Raw genomic sequence first — 25,783 nt, forward strand, 5'->3', positions numbered from 1 at the left:
ATTGTGATATTCTGATGTCTCTCTTTCTTTTCTTTCAGTCATAAAGTAAAGCTGTTGTTCTTTAACTCATATTTCATCATTAAAATCATAAAGATCTGTAACCAGTGGAGCTGAACAGGTGACCAGGTGACCTGGTGACCTTCAACATTCACATGGTGGCAACAGACGTCGATATGGTGTTCAGTTTGGTCTGGTCCAGTCTAGTCCAGTCCAGTCCAGTCCAGTCCAGTCCAGTCTAGTCCAGTCTAGTCTAGTCCAGTCTAGTCCAGTCCAGTCTAGTCCAGTCCAGTCAGAGTCCAGTCAGAGTCTAGTCCAGTCAGAGTCTAGTCCAGTCAGAGACTAGTCCAGTCCAGTCAGAGTCTAGTCCAGTCAGAGACTAGTCCAGTCAGTCATTCCAGTCAGTCAGTCCAGTCAGTCAGTCCAGTCTAGTCCAGTTCAGTCAGTCCAGTCCAGTTCAGTCTAGTCAGTCCAGTCTAGTCCAGTCTGTTCAGTCAGTCCAGTTCAGTCCAGTCTAGTCTAGTCCAGTCAGTCTAGTCCAGTCAGAGTCTAGTCAGTCCAGTCAGTCTAGTCCAGTCAGAGTCTAGTCCAGTCCAGTCTAGTCCAGTCAGAGACTAGTCCAGTCTAGTCCAGTCAGAGACTAGTCCAGTCAGTCTAGTCCAGTCTAGTCCATCAGTCTAGTCCAGTCAGAGTCTAGTCCAGTCAGAGTCTAGTCCAGTCAGAGTCTAGTCCAGTCAGAGACTAGTCCAGTCAGAGTCTAGTCCAGTCAGTCTAGTCCAGTCAGAGTCTAGTCCAGTCTAGTCCAGTCCAGTCCAGTCTAGTCTAGTCTAGTCGTCTAGTCCAGTCTAGGCCGCCACGCAGTGGTTGGGCCGGTGGGACATCTCGTATCCTCTCCTGCAGACGCAGCTGAACGATCCGTCAGTGTTCACACAGCGAGCGTTCACACAGGGGAAGTCCACGGAGACAACGTCCTCACACTCGTTGACATCTACACACACACACACACACACACGTTAGGTAGTCGTTAGTTTGTAAACAGACCCTCATCGTCATAATAATAATAGTGACAACAACAACAATCTCTCTTCACCTGCACAGGTCATGGAGGTCATGTCCAGCTCGTATCCATGGTAACAGTCACAGGTGTAACCCTCGGCAACACGAATACACCTGCCGTTCTCACAGCCCTGAAGTATCCCACAATCCTCTGCTGCATTCAGGCCGGCATAGGACTCAAACCGCCCTGGAGGAGGAGGAGGAGGAGGAAAAGAAGTAGGAGGATGAGGAGGAAGAGGAGAAGGAAGCAGAGGAGGAGGAGGAGGAGGACGTGAATTTACTGAGTGAATAAACATTCATAATAATAATAATTCAACACAAATTAAATCTGTTGAAAGCTCACTCTCATAGACCCTTCTCGGTGCTCCTCCTCGGCTCCTCTCAGTAAAGGGGGGGAAGGGGGGGCCCGGCCTCCACCCCACCTCCTCCTCCTCCTCCTCCTCCTGCTCCACCGGGTAGGGCCCCCCGGGCAGCAGGGCCCGGCTGAGAGGAGGAGCACCCCGTCGGGGAGGAGGAGGAGGAGCCCCGAACGCCCGTTCAGCCCGCGGGTCAGGAGGGAGGAGGAAAGACAGGGGCACGCCTCCTTCAGGGTAGAAACCAGGGCTGAGAGGGAGGGAGATAGAGAGAGAGAGAGAGAGAGAGAGAGAGAGGGAGGGAGAGAGACAGAGAGAGAGAGAGGGAGAGAGAGGTTTTAATTTAAAACTGGGGACGATGTGAATCTTTCAGTAAATTAATCAGCAACAATTTCTCGAATTGATTAATTGGATTTTCTCTCTATTAAAACGGTTTGAATGTTCTAGAACAGCGGTTCCCAAACTCAAGAATGCCGAGGCCCAATTTGAAATCTGAAAATCTTCTGCGGCCCACCCAAGCCTTAAATCACAACCAGCGTTGACGACGCGTTGTCGACGGGGGGGGGCAGTGAGAGGGTGTTCACCTGTGCAGGGTTTTTCCTGTATAGAGAAAATGTGGGCGCGCGCCTAAGCCGTAATTTAACACTGAGGTGCGCTCACCTGTGCGCGCATCCCGGCTGAGGGAGGCGCGCACAGGCATCGGAGCTCTGGCGCGCGCAAGCCGAGAAGAGTTGACTAGGGGTAGACGAAAATTACAGGGTGACGGGTGGTCAGATTCCCCCCTGTTATAATGGTAGGGGAAACACTGGAGTTGATAAGCGTGTCTTCTTGTCTGATCAATACGCAACTGTGAGGTGCGCGAGTTGTCTGAGCGGTCAGTTGCTGATCACTCAACAGCCCGACGTGCATGAATAGATGGTGCGTGCGTAGCGCGCAAACATTTTTTTTGGGAGCACCGAAGACCCATTTTGACCCAGGAAAAACCCTGCTGTGTGCGCGGATGTGTCGGCGCGCATCACGGCAGAGCGATGCGACCCGAGAAGTGTTAACGGGGGTGGGGTGCTGAGCGATTAAATATATCTCTTGTTCTGCCTGTTTTGTGATATACATGCCTAAAAGGCGCCTAATATTTCTAGACTGAAGTAATATCGGCATTATAATTATTATAACTATGAGGAATTTTTTAGTTGCCTATTTTGTGGAGCCCCCTCAGGACTTGGTGCCCTACGCGCAGCGCGTAGTGCGCTATGGGAGCGGCGGCGCTGATCACAACTCTGATCAAAACATAAACTAATACTACAAGAGGGCGCCCCATTTGACATTGTTTTATTTGGCGGTCAGAAAAATAGGTCAGATAAAAGAATAACACGTAATTTAAATCATAAATATTTTTATATTAATTTCAAACTTTTCAAAATTGAAAATTAAAAACATTTTATTTATTTATTGTAAATGACCTCTCGCGGCCCACCTGCAGTACCTTCGCGGCCCACAGTTTGGGAATCGCTGTTCTAGAAGAACTTAAATCATAACGATGACCTCACCGGAAGTCCGGCTCATAGGATCCAAACCCTCTGCTGCCCCCTGCTGGGGAGTAGTATAGTCAGGAGCCACCGCAGGAGGGAAGGAGTCGGGACTGAAGGGAGGGAAGTATGGAGGAGCTGAGGAGGGAGGAGATGGGGAGAGGAAGGAGATGAGGAGAGAGGAAACAAGGAGAGAAGAGGAGATAAGAAGAGAGGAGAGGAGGAGGGAAGGAGAGCGCAGAAGTGATGAGGAGAGGAGAGAAAAAAGGGAGTAGAGGAGACAGGAAAGGAAACATGGAAAGTAGAGGAAACACATTTAATATATTAATAAATATATATACCAGCAACAACGTCACGAGGTATAATGTCACATGACTCACTGGCACCTCCTCGTCCTGGTTCTGGTCTCACTCCGGGTTCTGGTCCAGGATCAGTGAATCTCTCCGGAAAGAGAGCAGGAAGGAAAGAACGGCAGAGCGCGGCGTAGTCGTCTGAGAGGAGAGGAACAAAGACCTGAAGAACAGCTTCAGGAACAGTCCTACACGAGACTACCAGGAGCTCTCGCTCACTAACCAACGAGCATACTCACTAACTAGCGTACTCACTAACTAGCATACTCACTAACTAGCATACTCACTAACTAGCATACTCACTAACTAGCATACTCACTAACTAGCATACTCACTAACTAGCATACTCACTAACTAGCACTACCAACCAGCCTCACTAACTAGCATGCTCACTAACTAGCATGCTCACTAACTAGCATGCTCACTAACTAGCGTACTCACTAACTAGCATACTCACTAACTAGCGTACTCACTAACTAGCATACTCACTAACTAGCGTACTCACTAACTAGCGTACTCACTAACTAGCGTACTCACTAACTAGCGTACTCACTAACTAGCATACTCACTAACTAGCATACTCACTAACTAGCGTACTCACTAACTAGCATACTCACTAACTAGCATGCTCACCAACCAGCATGCTCACCAACCAGCATACCACCAACCAGCATACTACCAGCGTGCTCACCAACCAGCCGCACCACCAACCAGCGCACTCACCAACCAGCGCTCACCAACCAGCATACCACCAACCAGCATACTCACCAACCAGCATGCTCACCAACCAGCATGCTCACCAACCAGCTGCTCACCAACAGCAGCATACCACCAACTAGCATACTCACCAACCAGCATGCTCACTAACCAGCATGCTCACCAACCAGCATACCACCAACCAGCATACTCACCAACCAGCATACCACCAACCAGCATACTCACCAACCAGCATGCTCACCAACCAGCGTACTCACCAACCAGCATACCACTAACCAGCGCTCACCAACCAGCACTCACCAACCAGCATACTCACCAACCAGCGCTCACCAACCAGCGACTCACCAACCAGCATACTCACCAACCAGCGACCACCAACCAGCACACCACCAACCAGCATACTCACTTCAACCAGCACTCACTAACCAGCATACTCACCAACCAGCATACTCACCAACCAGCATACTCACCAACCAGCGCTCACCAACCAGCATACTCACCAACCAGCATGCTCACCAACCAGCGTGCTCACCAACCAGCATACTCACCAACCAGCATACCACCAACCAGCATACTCACCAACCAGCCGCACTCACCAACCAACATACTCACTAACCAGCATGCTCACCAACTAGCATACTCACCAACCAACCAGCACTCACCAACCAGCCGCTCACTAACCAGCACTCACCAACCAACATACTCACTAACCAGCATACTCACTAACCAGCGCTCACTCACAACTACCAGCTCTCACTAACCAGCATACTCACCAACCAGCATACCACCAACTAGCATGCTCACTAACCAGCGCACTCACCAACTAGCATACTCACCAACCAGCATGCTCACCAACTCACCAACCAGCTATCACTAACTAGCGTACTCACTAACTAGCATACTCACTAACTAGCATACTCACTAACTAGCGTACTCACTAACTAGCATACTCACTAACTAGCTTACAAACTAACTAACATACAAGTAGCTAACTATCTAGCTTACTAACAGAATAACTAGCTAACAGACTAATTAGCTAACAGACGAGCTTGCTAATAAACAAACTAGCTAACAGACGAGCTTGCTAACAAACAAACTTGCTAACAGACTAGCTTGCTAACAGACTAGCTTGCTCACAGACTAGCTTGCTAACAGACTAGCTTGCTAACAGACTAGCTTGCTCACAGACTAGCTTGCTCACAGACTAGCTTGCTAACAGACTAGCTTGCTCACAGACTAGCTTGCTAACAGACTAGCTTGCTCACAGACTAGCTTGCTAACAGACTAGCTTGCTCACAGACTAGCTTGCTAACAGACTAGCTTGCTAACAGACTAGCTTGCTCACAGACTAGCTGCCTAACTGGCGGTGTGTGCTCACCTGAGTCCGTGGGGGGGCACAGGGCGCACTGCATGCCCCAGCCCTCCCCGTACAGGCAGCAGCAGTCCGTGAAGCTCACCTGCGCCCCCAGGAGAGGACTCTGGCACACCAGGTCCGCCGTGACGTGCTGCCAGCACAGGGAGCGGCTCTCGTCTGGGGACAGACGCCACAGGTACGAGAGGACAGGGACCACAGGTACGAGAGGACAGGTACCACAGGTACGAGAGGACAGGTACCACAGGTACGAGAGGACAGGGACCACAGGTACGAGAGGACAGGGACCACAGGCACGAGGACAGGTACCACAGGTACGAGAGGACAGGGACCACAGGTACAGGTACGAGAGGACAGGGACCACAGGTACGAGAGGACAGGGACCACAGGTACGAGAGGACAGGGACCACAGGTACGAGAGGACAGGGACCACGACAGGGACCACAGGTACGAGAGGACAGGGACCACAGGTCAGGTACGAGGACAGGGACCACAGGTACGAGAGGACAGGGACCACAGGTGCAGAGGAACCACAGGTACGAGGACAGGGACCACAGGTACGAGAGGACAGGGACCACAGGCAGGAGGACAGGACCACAGGTACGAGAGGACAGGACCACAGGTACGAGAGGACAGGGACCACAGGTGCGAGAGGACAGGACCACAGGTACGAGAGGACAGGGACCACAGGTGCAGAGGACAGGGACCACAGGTACGAGAGGACAGGGACCACAGGTGCAGAGGACAGGTACCACAGGTGCAGAGGACAGGGACCACAGGTACGAGAGGACAGGGACCACAGGTAGGACAGGGACCACAGGTACGAGAGGACAGGGACCACAGGTACGAGAGGACAGGGACCACAGGTACGAGAGGACAGGGACCACAGGTACGAGAGGACAGGGACCACAGGTACGAGAGGACAGGGACCACAGGTACGAGAGGACAGGGACCACAGGTACGAGACAGGGACCACAGGTACGAGAGGACAGGGACCACAGGTACGAGAGGACAGGGACCACAGGTAGAGGACAGGGACCACAGGTACGAGAGGACAGGGACCACAGGTACGAGAGGACAGGGACCACAGGTACGAGAGGACAGGGACCACAGGTACGAGAGGACAGGGACCACAGGTACAGGTACCACAGGTACAGAGGACAGGGACCACAGGTACGAGAGGACAGGGACCACAGGTACGAGAGGACAGGGACCACAGGTACGAGAGGACAGGGACCACAGGTGCACGAGGACAGGGACCACAGGTGCAGAGGACAGGGACCACAGGTACGAGGACAGGGACCACAGGTACGAGAGGACAGGGACCACAGGTACGAGGACAGGACAGGTACCACAGGTAGAGAGGACAGGGACCACAGGTACGAGAGGACAGGGACCACAGGTACCAGAGGACAGGGACCACAGGTGAGAGGACAGGGACCACAGGTACGAGAGGACAGGGACCACAGGTGCAGGAGGACAGGGACCACAGGTACGAGAGGACAGGGACCACAGGTACGAGAGGACAGGGACCACAGGTACGAGAGGACAGGGACCACAGGTGCGAGGAGGACAGGGACCACAGGTACGAGAGGACAGGGACCACAGGTACGAGAGGACAGGGACCACAGGTACGAGAGGACAGGGACCACAGGTACGAGAGGACAGGGACCACAGGTGCAGAGGACAGGGACCACAGGTACGAGAGGACAGGGACCACAGGTACGAGAGGACAAGGCCCACAGCTACGCAGAGGACAGGGACCACAGGTACGAGAGGACAGGGACCACAGGTACGAGAGGACAGGGACCACAGGTACGAGAGGACAGGGACCACAGGTGAGAGGACAGGGACCACAGGTGCGAGAGGACAGGTACCACAGGTACGAGAGGACAGGGACCACAGGTACGAGAGGACAGGGACCACAGGTACGAGAGGACAGGGACCACAGGTACGAGAGGACAGGGACCACAGGTACGAGAGGACAGGGACCACAGGTACGAGACAGGGACCACAGGTACGAGAGGACAGGGACCACAGGTACGAGACAGGGACCACAGGTACGAGAGGACAGGTACCACAGGTACGAGAGGACAGGTACCACAGGTACGAGAGGACAGGGACCACAGGTACGAGAGGACAGGGACCACAGGTACGAGAGGACAGGGACCACAGGTACGAGAGGACAGGGACCACAGGTACGAGAGGACAGGGACCACAGGTACAGGTACCACAGGTACGAGAGGACAGGGACCACAGGTACGAGAGGACAGGGACCACAGGTACAGGAGGACAGGGACCACAGGTGCGAGAGGACAGGACCACAGGTGCAGAGGACAGGTACCACAGGTACGAGAGGACAGGGACCACAGGTACGAGAGGACAGGGACCACAGGTACAGAGGACAGGGACCACAGGTGCAGAGGACAGGGACCACAGGTACGAGAGGACAGGGACCACAGGTACGAGAGGACAGGGACCACAGGTACGAGAGGACAGGTACCACAGGTACGAGAGGACAGGGACCACAGGTACGAGAGGACAGGGACCACAGGTACGAGAGGACAGGGACCACAGGTACGAGAGGACAGGGACCACAGGTACAGGTACCACAGGTGAGAGGACAGGTACCACAGGTACGAGAGGACAGGTACCACAGGTACGAGAGGACAGGGACCACAGGTACGAGAGGACAGGGACCACAGGTACGAGAGGACAGGGACCACAGGTACGAGAGGACAGGGACCACAGGTACGAGAGGACAGGTACCACAGGTACGAGAGGACAGGTACCACAGGTACGAGGACAGGGACCACAGGTGAGAGGACAGGGACCACAGGTGCGAGAGGACAGGACCACAGGTACGAGAGGACAGGACCACAGGTAGAGGACAGGGGCCACAGGTACGAGAGGACAGGGACCACAGGTACGAGAGGACAGGTACCACAGGTACGAGAGGACAGGGACCACAGGTACGAGAGGACAGGGACCACAGGTACGAGAGGACAGGGACCACAGGTACCACAGGTACGAGATTACAGGGACCACAGGTACGAGAGGACAGGTACCACAGGTACGAGAGGACAGGTACCACAGGTACGAGAGGACAGGGACCACAGGTACGAGAGGACAGGGACCACAGGTACGAGAGGACAGGGACCACAGGTACGAGAGGACAGGTACCACAGGTACGAGAGGACAGGGACCACAGGTACGAGAGGACAGGTACCACAGGTACGAGAGGACAGGTACCACAGGTACGAGAGGACAGGGACCACAGGTACGAGAGGACAGGGACCACAGGTACGAGAGGACAGGGACCACAGGTACGAGAGGACAGGGACCACAGGTACGAGGACAGGGACCACAGGTGAGAGGACAGGTACCACAGGTACGAGAGGACAGGGACCACAGGTGCGAGAGGACAGGGACCACAGGTACGAGAGGACAGGGACCACAGGTGCACGAGGACAGGGACCACAGGTAGAGGACAGGACCACAGGTACGAGAGGACAGGTACCACAGGTGCGAGGAGGACAGGGACCACAGGTGCGAGAGGACAGGGACCACAGGTGCGAGGACAGGGACCACAGGTACGAGAGGACAGGGACCACAGGTACGAGAGGACAGGTACCACAGGTACGAGAGGACAGGGACCACAGGTACGAGAGGACAGGGACCACAGGTACGAGAGGACAGGTACCACAGGTACGAGAGGACAGGTACCACAGGTACGAGAGGACAGGTACCACAGGTACGAGAGGACAGGGACCACAGGTACGAGAGGACAGGGACCACAGGTGCGAGAGGACAGGGACCACAGGTGCAGAGGACAGGGACCACAGGTACGAGAGGACAGGGACCACAGGTACGAGAGGACAGGGACCACAGGTACGAGAGGACAGGTACCACAGGTACGAGAGGACAGGTACCACAGGTACGAGAGGACAGGGACCACAGGTACGAGAGGACAGGGACCACAGGTACGAGAGGACAGGTACCACAGGTACGAGAGGACAGGTACCACAGGTACGAGAGGACAGGTACCACAGGTACGAGAGGACAGGTACCACAGGTACAGAGGACAGGGACCACAGGTGAGAGGACAGGACCACAGGTACGAGAGGACAGGGACCACAGGTACGAGAGGACAGGGACCACAGGTACGAGAGGACAGGTACCACAGGTACGAGAGGACAGGGACCACAGGTACGAGAGGACAGGTACCACAGGTACGAGAGGACAGGGACCACAGGTACGAGAGGACAGGTACCACAGGTACAGGAGGACAGGGACCACAGGTGCAGGAGGACAGGGACCACAGGTACGAGGAGGACAGGTACCACAGGTACGAGAGGACAGGGACCACAGGTACGAGAGGACAGGTACCACAGGTACGAGAGGACAGGGACCACAGGTACGAGAGGACAGGGACCACAGGTACGAGAGGACAGGTACCACAGGTACGAGAGGACAGGGACCACAGGTACGAGAGGACAGGGACCACAGGTACGAGAGGACAGGGACCACAGGTACGAGAGGACAGGTACCACAGGTACAGGTACGAGAGGACAGGTACCACAGGTACGAGAGGACAGGGACCACAGGTACGAGAGGACAGGGACCACAGGTACGAGAGGACAGGGACCACAGGTACGAGAGGACAGGTACCACAGGTACAGGAGAGGACAGGTACCACAGGTACGAGGACAGGGACCACAGGTACGAGAGGACAGGGACCACAGGTACGAGAGGACAGGGACCACAGGTACGAGAGGACAGGTACCACAGGTACGAGAGGACAGGGACCACAGGTACGAGAGGACAGGTACCACAGGTACGAGAGGACAGGGACCACAGGTACTTGAGGATAGGTACCACAGGTACGAGAGGACAGGTACCACAGGCAGAGGACAGGTACCACAGGTACGAGAGGAGAGGGACCACAGGTACGAGAGGACAGGTACCACAGGTACGAGAGGACAGGGACCACAGGTACGAGAGGACAGGGACCACAGGTACGAGAGGACAGGGACCACAGGTACGAGAGGACAGGTACCACAGGTACCACAGGTACAGGTACGAGAGGACAGGGACCACAGGTACGAGAGGACAGGGACCACAGGTACGAGAGGACAGGGACCACAGGTACGAGAGGACAGGGACCACAGGTACGAGAGGACAGGTACCACAGGTACAGGTACGAGAGGACAGGGACCACAGGTACGAGAGGACAGGGACCACAGGTACGAGAGGACAGGGACCACAGGTACGAGAGGACAGGTACCACAGGTACCACAGGTACAGGTACGAGAGGACAGGGACCACAGGTACGAGAGGACAGGTACCACAGGTACCACAGGTACCACAGGTACCACAGGTACAGGTACGAGAGGACAGGGACCACAGGTACCACAGGTACAGGTACGAGAGGACAGGTACCACAGGTACCACAGGTACCACAGGTACAGGTACGAGAGGACAGGGACCACAGGTACCACAGGTACAGGTACGAGAGGACAGGGACCACAGGTACGAGAGGACAGGTACCACAGGTACGAGAGGAGAGGGACCACAGGTACGAGAGGACAGGGACCACAGGTACGAGAGGACAGGGACCACAGGTACGAGAGGACAGGGACCACAGGTACGAGAGGACAGGGACCACAGGTACGAGAGGACAGGTACCACAGGTACGAGAGGACAGGGACCACAGGTACGAGAGGACAGGGACCACAGGTACAGGTACGAGAGGACAGGGACCACAGGTACGAGAGGACAGGTACCACAGGTACAGGTACTAGAGTACAAATACTCTCTCCAACAGATCAGCTTCACATGTAAAGTTCCATTTCAAAGTGTTAATAAGCCGGTTAGCTTAGCATAAAGAAGGAAACAGCTAGCTACAAGAGGAGGAGGCGGAGGAGCAGGAGGAGCAGCAGGAGGAGGAGCAGGAGGAGGAGGCGGGGCCTTACCCATAGTGAGGTGGGAGGAGTTGACACAGGTGCGCTGCGTGTCGTCGAGCACCATTGGAGGAGGACAGCTGCAGTAATACGACCCCACCGTGTTCACACAGACTCCGCCCACACAGCTCTCCTCCTCACACTCGTCATGGTCTGGGGTCATCAAGCACACGGCATGGTGTTCACATGCGTGTGTGTGCGGATTTGTGTGTGTGTATATTTGTGTGTATTTGTGTGTGTGTATTTGTGTGTGTGCGTGTGTGTATTTGTGTGTGTGTGTGTGTATATTTGTGTGTATTTGTGTGTGTGTATTTGTGCGTGTGTGTATATTTGTGTGTATTTGTGTGTGTGTGTGTGCGTACCAACACACTCCAGCAGCGTGCTGTTGTACACGTATCCACTGGAGCAGTAGCAGTGGTACCCCGGGATGTTGTTGACACAGACTCCGCCCCTACACACCTCTGGATGGAAGCGCTTACACTCGTCCACATCTGGAACACACACAGGTACACAGCTTCAGGTACAGAGCTTCAGGTACAGGTACACAGCTTCAGGTACAGAGCTTCAGGTACAGAGCTTCAGGTACAGGTACACAGCTTCAGGTACAGAGCTTCAGGTACAGGTACACAGCTTCAGGTACAGAGCTTCAGGTACAGGTACACAGCTTCAGGTACAGAGCTTCAGGTACAGAGCTTCAGGTACAGAGCTTCAGGTACAGAGCTTCAGGTACATGTACACAGCTTCAGGTACAGGTACACAGCTTCAGGTACAGAGCTTCAGGTACAGGTACAGAGCTTCAGGTACAGAGCTTCAGGTACATGTACACAGCTTCAGGTACAGGTACACAGCTTCAGGTACAGAGCTTCAGGTACAGAGCTTCAGGTACAGGTACACAGCTTCAGGTACAGAGCTTCAGGTACATGTACACAGCTTCAGGTACAGGTACAGAGCTTCAGGTACAGAGCTTCAGGTACATGTACACAGCTTCAGGTACAGGTACACAGCTTCAGGTACAGAGCTTCAGGTACAGGTACAGAGCTTCAGGTACAGGTACACAGCTTCAGGTACAGAGCTTCAGGTACAGAGCTTCAGGTACAGAGCTTCAGGTACATGTACACAGCTTCAGGTACATGTACACAGCTTCAGGTACAGAGCTTCAGGTACAGGTACAGAGCTTCAGGTACAGAGCTTCAGGTACAGAGCTTCAGGTACAGAGCTTCAGGTACAGAGCTTCAGGTACAGAGCTTCAGGTACATGTACACAGCTTCAGGTACAGGTACACAGCTTCAGGTACAGAGCTTCAGGTACAGGTACAGAGCTTCAGGTACAGAGCTTCAGGTACATGTACACAGCTTCAGGTACAGGTACACAGCTTCAGGTACAGAGCTTCAGGTACATGTACACAGCTTCAGGTACAGGTACACAGCTTCAGGTACAGGTACACAGCTTCAGGTACAGGTCCAAAGCTTCAGGTACATGTACACAGCTTCAGGTACATGTACACAGCTTCAGGTACAGGTACATGTACACAGCTTCAGGTACACAGCTTCAGGTACACATGAGTACTTGTACCTGCGTAGCTGAAGGCTCCAGTTCCAGTGGTCAGGTATCCTCTCCCACTGGGACACAGGGACAGGAAGTGGGCTGCAGAGACACAGAGACAGGAAGTGAGCTACAGAGACAGGAAGTGGGCTGCAGAGACAGGAAGTGGGCTACAGAGACAGGACGTGGGCTGCAGAGACAGGAAGTGGGCTACAGAGACAGGACGTGGGCTGCAGAGACAGGAAGTGGGCTGCAGAGACAGGAAGTGGGCTGTAGAGACAGGAAGTGGGCTGTAGAGACAGGAAGTGGGCTGTAGAGACCCACCGGAGCCGGCGGGGGGGCAGCGGTGGAACTGGCAGCCCAGCCCCCACCCCTCCCCCAGGGTGCAGCAGCACTCCTGCTGGGTGGAGTTGGAGGCCAGCAGGCTGCAGGTCCCCGCCTCCATCAGGTTGTAGTAGCACTCCCTCTGCTCCCCGGGGCGCGGCGCGGGGAGGGGGGGCATGGAGGAGGAGGAGGAGGAGGAGGAGGAGGAGGAGCCGGGGTCCGTCTCCACTGCAGGAGAACAACAACAACATGAGGTCAAGTTGATGAAGAAACATTTATTTATTTCCTTTCATGGTGGTGTACTCGTGGTGTTGTACTTGTGGTGTTGTACTTGTATTCGTGGTGTTGTACTTGTGGTGTTGTACTTGTATTCGTGGTATTGTACTTGTACTCGTGGTGTTGTACTTGTACTCGTGGTGTTGTACTTGTACACGTGGTGTTGTATTTGTACCTCGTGGTGTTGTACTTGTACACGCAGTTGTACTTGTACACGTGGTGTTGTACTTGTACTCGTGGTGTTGTACTTGTACACGTGGTGTTGTACTTGTACACGTGGTGTTGTACTTGTACTCGTGGTGTTGTACTTGTACACGTGGTGTTGTACTTGTACTCGTGGTGTTGTACTTGTACTCGTGGTGTTGTACTTGTACACGTGGTGTTGTACTTGTACACGTGGTGTTGTACTTGTACTCGTGGTGTTGTACTTGTACACGTGGTGTTGTACTGGTGGTGTTGTACTTGTACTCGTGGTGTTGTACTTGTACTCGTGGTGTTGTACTTGTACACGTGGTGTTGTACTTGTACCTCATGGTGTTGTACTTGTACACGTGGTGTTGTACTTGTACACGTGGTGTTGTACTTGTACCTCATGGTGTTGTACTTGTACACGTGGTGTTGTACTTGTACACGTGGTGTTGGACTTGTACTGGTGGTGTTGTACTTGTACACGTGGTGTTGTACTTGTACTCGTGGTGTTGTACTTGTACTCGTGGTGTTGTACTTGTACTCGTGGTGTTGTACTTGTACTTGTGGTGTTGTACTTGTACTCGTGGTGTTGTACTTGTACTCGTGGTGTTGTACACGTGGTGTTGTACTTGTACACGTGGTATTGTACTTGTACATGTGGTGTTGTACTTGTACTCTTGGTGTTGTACTTGTACTCGTGGTGTTGTACTTGTACTCGTGTTGTACACGTGGTGTTGTACTTGTACTCGTGGTGTTGTACTTGTAGACGTGGTGTTGTACTTGTACTCTTGGTGTTGTACTTGTACTTGTGGTGTTGTACTTGTACACGTGGTGTTGTACTTGTACTCGTGGTGTTGTACTTGTACTCGTGGCGTTGTACACGTGGTGTTGTACTTGTACACGTGGTATTGTACTTGTACACGTGGTGTTGTACTTGTACTCGTGGTGTTGTACTTGTATTTGTGGTGTTGTACTTGTACCTCGTGGCTCCGTGCTAACGCACCGTCGGCTGCCGGCGTCGAACTCGTGGCCCCGCCGGTGGCACTCACACATGAAGGAGCCGTCCACGTTGTGGCAGTGGGCGGAGCCACACACGCCGGGCAGCGACACGCACTCGTCCTCGTCTGGGGAGAGAGACAACTTACCCACAATGCACCTGTGTTTCCCCTGTGACATCGCCGCCGAGACGGACACCTACCCTCACAGGACCGCCCGTCGGGGGCGGAGCTAAAGCCCTGGTCACACACACACAGGTACGTCCCTCGGAGGTTCTGGCAGTAGGCGTGGCCTCCACACAGCGTCTGATTGGTGCACTCGTCAACGTCTGAGGGGGAGAGGAGGTACTAATACACACTGTACCAGGTACTAATACACACTGTACCAGGTATTAATACACACTGTACCAGATACTAACACACACTGTACCAGGTACTAATACATACTGTAGAAGCTAATACACACTGTACCAGGTACTAATACACACTGTACCAGGTATTAATACACACTGTACCAGGTATTAATACACACTGTACCAGATACTAACACACACTGTACCAGGTACTAATACACACTGTAGAAGCTAATACACACACACGGTCATCGTGAGGACGGCCAAAGATGACATCACCATTACATCATGTTTAAAACAGAACAATGAATTCTACTGAAAACATTGTCTCAGAACCACAGACCTCAGAACCACAGACCTCAGAACCACAGACACCAGAACCACATACCTCAGAACCACAGACACCAGAACCACATACACCAGAACCACATACCTCAGAACCACATACCTCAGAACCACAGACACCAGAACCACATACCTCAGAACCACAGACAACAGAACCACAGACCTCAGAACCACAGACACCAGAACCACAGAACCACATACCTCAGAACCACAGACACCAGAACCACATACCCCAGAAACCAGAACCACATACACCAGAACCACATACCTCAGAACCACAGACACCAGAACCACAGACCTCAGAACCACAGACCTCAGAACCACATACACCAGAAGCACATACCTCAGAACCACAGACACCAGAACCACAGACACCAGGACCACAGACCTCAGAACATGGACTCACCCACGCAGGCGGTCCGGTTGGCGCTGAGCGTGAAGCCCTCAGAACACACACAGCTGTAGGAGCCGGGAGAGTTCACACACTCTCCTCTGGGGAAGCAGAAGTCTGTCTCCAAGCACTCGTTGATGTCTGAGGACACACACAGACACACACAGATACACACACACACACACAGGTTGTTGTTGGTGGCCTCCTGAACCCCCCCAGCTGCTGCTGGTGTCCATGAGGACCAGGCAGTGAACTCACCTCTGCACTGTCTCCCCAGGCCGGAGGTTCGATACCCGGGCGGACAGTCACAGGTGAACGAGCCGACGGTGTTCACACACACACGCTCTGCCTCGCACACCCCCACGCTGGCACACTCGTCAACATCTGGAGAGAGGGAGGTACACAAAGTAACCATCACAACAATCATAACAATGAAAACAATAACAACCATAACAATGACAACAATCATAACAATGAAAACAATCATAACAATGACAACAATCACAACAATTAGAACAATCATAACAATGAAAACAATGACAACAATCACAACAATGAGAACAATCATAACAATGACAACAACCACAACAATGAGAACAATCATAACAATGAAAACAATGACAACAATCATAACAATGACAACAATGAGAACAATCATAACAATGAGAACAATCATAACAATCATAGAAATGACAACAATCACAACAATGACAACAATCACAACACTCACAACAATGAGAACAATCATAACAATGAAAACAATGACAACAATCACAACAATGACAACAATCATAACAATAACAACCACAACAATTACAACAATCATAACAATCACAACAATGACAACAATCATAACAATGAAAACAATGACAACAATGACAACCACAACAATGACAACAATCATAACAATGACAACAACCACAACAATCATAACAATGACAGCAATCATAACAATGACAACAATGAGAACAATCATAACAATCATAACAATGACAACAATCACAACACTCACAACAACAATCATAACAATCACAACAATGACAACAATCATAACAATCACAACAATGAGAACAATCGTAACAATGACAACAACCACAACAATGACAACAATCATAACAATGACAACAATCATAACAATGACAACAATCATAACAATGAAAACAATAACAACCACAACAATGACAACAATCATAACAATGACAACAATCGTAACAATGAAAACAATAACAACCACAACAATGACAACAATCATAACAATGAAAACAATAACAACCACAACAATGACAACAACCACAACAATCATAACAATGACAACAACCACACCAATGACAACAATCATAACAATGACAACCACAACAATGACAACAATCATAACAATGAAAACCACCACAACAATGAGAACTATCATAACAATGAGAACAATCATAACAATGACAACAATCACAACAATGAGAACAATCATAACAATGACAACAATCATAACAATGACAACAATCATAACAATGACAACAATCATAACAATCACAACAATGAGAACAATCATAACAATGAAAACAATGACAACACTCACAACAATGAGAACAATCATAACAATGACAACAATGACACCAATCAAATCAATGACAACAATCCTAAAAATCACAACAGTCTCAGGTGTTTGATGATGACATACAGTGTGTGTGTTTCTGTGTCTCTGTGTCTGTCTGTGTGTGTGTCTCTGTGTGTGTATCTGTGTGTGTCTCTGTGTCTGTGTGTGTCTCTGTGTCTGTGTGTGTGTCTCTGTGTGTGTGTCTCTGTGTGTGTGTGTGTGTTACCCTGACAGGAGCCGTCTCTGCTGCTGTATCCAGGCTGACAGGACACACAGCGGTACGATCCCACTGTGTTCACACACTGCTGACCGGGACACTGAGAACTCTGCACACACTCATCCACATCTACACAGACACAGATACACACAGATACACACACACACAGGTTGTTGGTGGCCTCCTGAACCCCCCCAGCTGCTGCTGGTGTCCATGAGGACCAGGCAGTGAACTCACCTCTGCACTGTCTCCCCAGGCCGGAGGTTCGATACCCGGGCGGACAGTCACAGGTGAACGAGCCGACGGTGTTCACACACACACGCTCTGCCTCGCACACCCCCACGCTGGCACACTCGTCAACGTCTGGAGAGAGGGAGGTACACAAAGTAACCATCACAACAATAATAACAATGAAAACAATGACAACAATCACAACAATGAGAACAATCATAACAATGACAACAATCACAACAATTAGAACAATCATAACAATGAAAACAATGACAACAATCACAACAATGAGAACAATCATAACAATGAAAACAATCATAACAATGACAACAATCACAACAATTAGAACAATCATAACAATGAAAACAATTACAACAATGAGAACAATCATTCAATTCAATTCAATTCAGTTTATTTGTATAGCCCAATTTCACAAATTACAAATTTGTCTCGGAGTGCTTTACAATCTGTACACATAGACATCCCTGCCCCAAAACCTCACATCGGACCAGGAAAAACTCCCAAATAACCCTTCAGGGGAAAAAGGAAGAAACCTGGAGGAGAGCAACAGAGGAGGATCCCTCTCCTAGGATGGACAGATGCAATAGATGTAATGTGTACAGAAGGACAGATTTAGAGTTAAAATACATTCAATGAATATGACAGAGTGTATGAATAGTTCATAGTAGGCATATTCCACGATGGAGACCTCCACGATCCATCAGGCAGATGGCGGTGGGGAGGGGGAGGGCGAGTCTCAACAGGACAGTGGCGTAGTCATGAGCAGGAATTCCACGACCCAGGCGATCCATCAGGCAGATAGGTTCAATGCCGTCCCATAGGGTCAGATGACCCCGTGAGACGTAAAGTCAAGGACTTCCGGGAGAAAGCAGAGTTAGTAACGTGTGATTGAGAGATGAAAATTCATCCTTAAGGAGAGAAAAAGAGGAGATAGGTACTCAGTGCATCCTAAAACGTCCCCGGCAGCTATAAGCCTATAGCAGCATATCAAGGGCTGGACCAGGGCAAACCTGATTCAGCCCTAACTATAAGCTCTGTCAAAGAGGAAGGTCTTAAGTCTACTCTTAAACGAGGTGACTGTGTCTGCCTCCCGGACTGAAATTGGAAGCTGGTTCCATAAAAGAGGAGCTTGATAACCAAAGGCTCTGGCTCCCATTCTACTTTTAAGACTCTAGGGACTACAAGTAGTCCGCATTTAGTGAGCGAGCTCTCTAGTGGGGCAATATGGCGACAAGCTCCTTAAGATATGATGGAGCATCACCAATCAAGGCTTTGTAGGTTAAGAGAAGAATTTTAAAAGTGATTCTTGATTTTACTGGGAGCCAGTGCAGAGCAGCTAGTGCAGGAGTGATGTGATCTCTTTTCTTAGTTTTAGTGAGAACACGAGCTGCAGCATTCTGGATCAACTGGAGGGACCTAAGAGATTTATTAGAGCAGCCTGCTAATAAGGAGTTGCAGTAATCCAGTCTCAAGTAACGCGTGAACCAATTTTTCTGCATCTTTTTGAGACAAGATGTGCCTGATTTTTGAAATATTACGTAGATGAAAGAATGCAGTCCTTGAGATTTGCTTTACGTGGGAGTTAAAGGACAAGTCCCGATCAAAGATAACGCCAAGATTCTTTACAGTGGTGTTGGATGCCAGGGCAATGCCGTCTACAGAATCCACATCACCAGATAATTGATCTCTGAGGTGCTCAGGGCCGATTAAAATTACTTCGGTTTTGTCTGAGTTTAATAACAATGACAACAACCACAACAATGAGAAAAATTATAACAATGAAAACAATGACAACAATCATAACAATGACAACAATCACAACAATGAGAACAATCATAACAATGACAACCACAACAATGACAACAATCATAGAAATGACAACAATCACAACAATGACAACAATCACAACAATAACAACCACAACAACCACAACAATGACAGCAATGACAACAATCACAACAATCACAACAATGAGAACAATCATAACAATGACAACAATCATAACAATGAAAACAATGACAACAATCACACCACTGAGAACAATCATAACAATTAAAACAATTACAACAATGAGAACAATCATAACAATGACAACAACCACAACAATCATAACAATAACAATCACAATAATCATAACAATGACAACAACCACAACAATGACAACAATCATAACAATGACAACAATCACACCTCTGAGAACAATCATAACAATTAAAACAATGACAACAATCATAACAATGACAACAATCACAACAATGAGAACAATCATAACAATGACAACAACCACAACTCTGACAACAACCACAACAATGACAACAATCATAACAATGAATCAGGTTCACCTGGTCCAGCCCCTTGATATGCTGCTATAGGCTTATAGCTGCCGGGGGACGTTTAGGATGCACTGAGCACCTATCTCCTCTTTTCTCTCCTTAAGGATGAATGTTCATCTCTCAATCACACGTTACTAACTCTGCTTTCTCCCGGAGTCCTTTTGACTTCACGTCTCATGGGGTCATCGGACCCTATGAGACGGCATAGATCCTATCTGCTGATGGATCATCGAGGTCTGGGCCATGGAATTCCTGCTCCTGACTACGCCACTGTCCTGTTGAGACTCCGCCCACTGTTGAGACTCTGCCCACTCCTCCTCTCTACCGCCATCTGCCTGATGGATCGTGGAGGTCTCCATCGTGGAATATGCCTACTATGAACTATTCATACACTCTGTCATATTCATTGAATGTATTTTAACTCTAATCTGTCCTTCTGGTCACATGACATCTATTGTTCGGTCCATCCTGAAGAGGGATCCTCCTCTGTTCTCTCCTGAAGGGTTCTTCCTTTTTCCCTGAAGGGTTATTTGGGAGTTTTCCTGGTCCGATGTGAGGTTTTGGGGCAGGGATGTCTATGTACAGATTGTAAAGCACTCCGAGACAAATTTGTAATTTGTGAAATTGGGCAATACAAATAAACTGAATTGAATTGAATGACAACACTCACAACAATGACAGCAATCACAACAATGAGAACAATCATAACAATGACAACAACCACAACAATGACACCAATCATAACAATGACAACAATCACAACACTCACAACAATGACAACAATCAGAACAATCAGAACAATGAAAATAATGACAACAACCACAACAATGACATCAATCAAATCAATGACAACAATCAGAACAATGAAAACAATGACAACAATCATAACAATCACAACAATGAGAACAATCATAACAATGAAAACACTCAACAATGAGAACAATCATAACAATGACACCAATCAAATCAATGACAACAATCCAAAAAATCACAACAGTCTCAGGGGTTTGATGATGACATACAGTGTGTGTTTCTGTGTCTCTGTGTCTGTCTGTGTGTGTGTCTCTGTGTGTGTCTCTGTGTCTGTCTGTGTGTATCTGTGTGTGTCTCTGTGTCTGTGTGTGTGTCTCTGTGTGTGTGTCTCTGTGTGTGTGTGTGTTACCCTGACAGGAGCCGTCTCTGCTGCTGTATCCAGGCTGACAGGACACACAGCGGTACGATCCCACTGTGTTCACACACTGCTGACCGGGACACTGAGAACTCTGCACACTCATCCACATCTACACAGACACAGATACACACAGATACACACACACACAGGTTGTTGGTGGCCTCCTGAACCCCCCCAGCTGCTGCTGGTGTCCATGAGGACCAGGCAGTGAACTCACCTCTGCACTGTCTCCCCAGGCCGGAGGTTCGATACCCGGGCGGACAGTCACAGGTGAACGAGCCGACGGTGTTCACACACACACGCTCTGCCTCGCACACCCCCACGCTGGCACACTCGTCAACGTCTGGAGAGAGGGAGGTACACAAAGTAACCATCACAACAATCATAACAATGAAAAAAATGACAACAATCACAACAATGAGAACAATCATAACAATGACAACAATCATAACAATGACAACAATCACAACAATGAGAACAATCACAACAATAACAACCACAACAACCACAACAATGACAGCAATGACAACAATCACAACAATCACAACAATGAGAACAATCATAACAATGACAACAATCATAACAATGAAAACAATGACAACAATCACACCACTGAGAACAATCATAACAATTAAAACAATTACAACAATGAGAACAATCATAACAATGACAACAACCACAACAATCACAATAATCATAACAATGACAACAACCACAACAATGACAACAATCATAACAATGACAACAATCACACCTCTGAGAACAATCATAACAATTAAAACAATGACAACAATCATAACAATGACAACAATCACAACAATGAGAACAATCATAACAATGACAACAACCACAACTCTGACAACAACCACAACAATGACAACAATCATAACAATGAATCAGGTTCACCTGGTCCAGCCCCTTGATATGCTGCTATAGGCTTATAGCTGCCGGGGGACGTTTAGGATGCACTGAGCACCTATCTCCTCTTTTTTCTCTCCTTAAGGATGAATGTTCATCTCTCAATCACACGTTACTAACTCTGCTTTCTCCCCGGAGTCCTTTTGACTTCACGTCTCATGGGGTCATCGGACCCTATGAGACGGCATAGATCCTATCTGCTGATGGATCATCGAGGTCTGGGCCATGGAATTCCTGCTCCTGACTACGCCACTGTCCTGTTGAGACTCCGCCCACTGTTGAGACTCTGCCCACTCCTCCTCTCTACCGCCATCTGCCTGATGGATCGTGGAGGTCTCCATCGTGGAATATGCCTACTATGAACTATTCATACACTCTGTCATATTCATTGAATGTATTTTAACTCTAATCTGTCCTTCTGGTCACATGACATCTATTGTTCGGTCCATCCTGAAGAGGGATCCTCCTCTGTTCTCTCCTGAAGGGTTCTTCCCTTTTTTCCCCTGAAGGGTTATTTGGGAGTTTTTCCTGGTCCGATGTGAGGTTTTGGGGCAGGGATGTCTATGTGTACAGATTGTAAAGCACTCCGAGACAAATTTGTAATTTGTGAAATTGGGCAATACAAATAAACTGAATTGAATTGAATGACAACACTCACAACAATGACAGCAATCACAACAATGAGAACAATCATAACAATGACAACAACCACAACAATGACACCAATCATAACAATGACAACAATCACAACACTCACAACAATGACAACAATCAGAACAATCAGAACAATGAAAATAATGACAACAACCACAACAATGACATCAATCAAATCAATGACAACAATCAGAACAATGAAAACAATGACAACAATCATAACAATCACAACAATGAGAACAATCATAACAATGAAAACACTCAACAATGAGAACAATCATAACAATGACACCAATCAAATCAATGACAACAATCCAAAAAATCACAACAGTCTCAGGGGTTTGATGATGACATACAGTGTGTGTGTTTCTGTGTCTCTGTGTCTGTCTGTGTGTGTGTCTCTGTGTGTGTCTCTGTGTCTGTCTGTGTGTATCTGTGTGTGTCTCTGTGTCTGTGTGTGTGTCTCTGTGTGTGTGTCTCTGTGTGTGTGTGTGTGTTACCCTGACAGGAGCCGTCTCTGCTGCTGTATCCAGGCTGACAGGACACACAGCGGTACGATCCCACTGTGTTCACACACTGCTGACCGGGACACTGAGAACTCTGCACACACTCATCCACATCTACACAGACACAGATACACACAGATACACACACACACACACACAGGTTGTTGGTGGCCTCCTGAACCCCCCCAGCTGCTGCTGGTGTCCATGAGGACCAGGCAGTGAACTCACCTCTGCACTGTCTCCCCAGGCCGGAGGTTCGATACCCGGGCGGACAGTCACAGGTGAACGAGCCGACGGTGTTCACACACACACGCTCTGCCTCGCACACCCCCACGCTGGCACACTCGTCAACGTCTGGAGAGAGGGAGGTACACAAAGTAACCATCACAACAATCATAACAATGAAAAAAATGACAACAATCACAACAATGAGAACAATCATAACAATGACAACAATCATAACAATGACAACAATCACAACAATGAGAACAATCACAACAATGAAAACAATGACAACAATCATAACAATGACAACAACCACACCACTGAGAACAATCATAACAATTAAAACAATAACAACAATCACAACAATGAGAACAATCATAACAATGACAACAACCACAACAATGACAACAATCATAACAATGACAACAATCACAATAATCATAACAATGACAACAACCACAACAATGACAACAACCACACCACTGAGAACAATCATAACAATTAAAACAATAACAACAATCACAACAATGAGAACAATCATAACAATGACAACAACCACAACACTGACAACAACCACAACAATGACAACAATCATAACAATGAATCAGGTTCACCTGGTCCAGCCCCTTGATATGCTGCTATAGGCTTATAGCTGCCGGGGGACGTTTAGGATGCACTGAGTACCTATCTCCTCTTTTCTCTCCTTAGGGATGAATTTTCATCTCTTAATCACACATTACTAACTCTGCTTTCTCCCCGGAGTCCTTTTGACTTCACGTCTCATGGGGTCATCGGACCCTATGAGACGACATAGATCCTATCTGCTGATGGATCATCGAGGTCTGGGCCGTGGAATTCCTGCTCCTGACTACGCCACTGTCCTGTTGAGACTCCGCCCACTGTTGAGACTCCGCCCACTCCTCCCCACCGCCATCTGCCTGATGGATGGTGGAGGTCTCCATCGTGGAATATGCCTACTATGAACTATTCATACACTCTGTCATATTCATTGAATGTATTTTAACTCTAAATCTGTCCTTCTGTACACATTACATCTATTGCATCTGTCCATCCTGGAGAGGGATCCTCCTCTGTTCTCTCTTGAAGGTTTCTTCCCTTTTTTCCCCCCTGAAGGGTTATTTGGGAGTTTTTCCTGGTCCGATGTGAGGTTTTGGGGCAGGGATGTCTGTGTGTACAGATTGTAAAGCACTCCGAGACAAATTTGTAATTTGTGAAATTGGGCTATACAAATAAACTGAATTGAATGACAACACTCACAACAATGACAGCAATCACAACAATGAGAACAATCATAACAATGACAACAACCACAACAATGACACCAATCATAACAATGACAACAATCACAACACTCACAACAATGACAACAATCAGAACAATCAGAACAATGAAAATAATGACAACAACCACAACAATGACATCAATCAAATCAATGACAACAATCAGAACAATCATAACAATGAAAACAATGACAACAACCACAACAATCATAACAACCACAACAATCACAACAATGACATCAATCAAATCAATGACAACAATCCTAAAAATCACAACAGTCTCAGGGGTTTGATGATGACATACAGTGTGTGTGTCTCTGCGTCTGTGTGTGTGTCTATGTGTCTGTCTGTGTGTGTGTGTGTATCTGTGTGTGTCTCTGTGTCTGTGTGTGTCTCTGTGTGTGTGTGTCTCTCTGTGTGTGTCTCTGTGTCGGTCTGTGTGTGTGTGTATCTGTGTGTGTCTGTGTCTCTGTGTGTGTGTGTGTGTGTGTGTGTTACCCTGACAGGAGCCGTCTCTGCTGCTGTATCCAGGCTGACAGGACACACAGCGGAACGATCCCACTGTGTTCACACACTGCTGACCGGGACACTGAGAACTCTGCACACACTCATCCACATCTACACAGACACAGATACACACAGATACACACACACACACACACAGGTTGTTGGTGGCCTCCTGAACCCCCCCAGCTGCTGCTGGTGTCCATGAGGACCAGGCAGTGAACTCACCTCTGCACTGTCTCCCCAGGCCGGAGGTTCGATACCCGGGCGGACAGTCACAGGTGAACGAGCCGACGGTGTTCACACACACACGCTCTGCCTCGCACACCCCCACGCTGGCACACTCGTCAACGTCTGGAGAGAGGGAG

The 25,783-nt window shown here is 49.3% G+C and overlaps 1 protein-coding gene across 1 annotated transcript in view; it reads right to left on the bottom strand.

Moving 5' to 3' along the window:
* Positions 1-787: 787 nt before the first annotated feature.
* The window catches only part of LOC130210699 (latent-transforming growth factor beta-binding protein 4-like), a 47,879-nt gene continuing 22,883 nt past the window's right edge, over positions 788-25,783 (bottom strand). The window contains 24 exon segments of the mRNA XM_056441180.1: positions 788-985; positions 1,088-1,240; positions 1,397-1,656; positions 2,101-2,113; positions 2,951-3,067; positions 3,310-3,420; positions 5,375-5,527; positions 11,344-11,484; positions 11,694-11,822; positions 12,904-12,975; positions 13,198-13,425; positions 14,643-14,786; positions 14,861-14,986; positions 15,762-15,887; positions 16,005-16,130; positions 17,561-17,680; positions 17,789-17,914; positions 21,299-21,402; positions 21,404-21,416; positions 21,525-21,650; positions 23,380-23,499; positions 23,614-23,739; positions 25,410-25,529; positions 25,644-25,769. Coding sequence (XP_056297155.1) covers positions 843-985; positions 1,088-1,240; positions 1,397-1,656; positions 2,101-2,113; positions 2,951-3,067; positions 3,310-3,420; positions 5,375-5,527; positions 11,344-11,484; positions 11,694-11,822; positions 12,904-12,975; positions 13,198-13,425; positions 14,643-14,786; positions 14,861-14,986; positions 15,762-15,887; positions 16,005-16,130; positions 17,561-17,680; positions 17,789-17,914; positions 21,299-21,402; positions 21,404-21,416; positions 21,525-21,650; positions 23,380-23,499; positions 23,614-23,739; positions 25,410-25,529; positions 25,644-25,769 — 3,023 coding nt within the window. The 3' untranslated portion in view covers positions 788-842.

The sequence above is a fragment of the Pseudoliparis swirei genome, chromosome 20 (genome assembly GCF_029220125.1).
Source record: "Pseudoliparis swirei isolate HS2019 ecotype Mariana Trench chromosome 20, NWPU_hadal_v1, whole genome shotgun sequence".
Taxonomy (NCBI): Eukaryota; Metazoa; Chordata; class Actinopteri; order Perciformes; family Liparidae; genus Pseudoliparis; species Pseudoliparis swirei.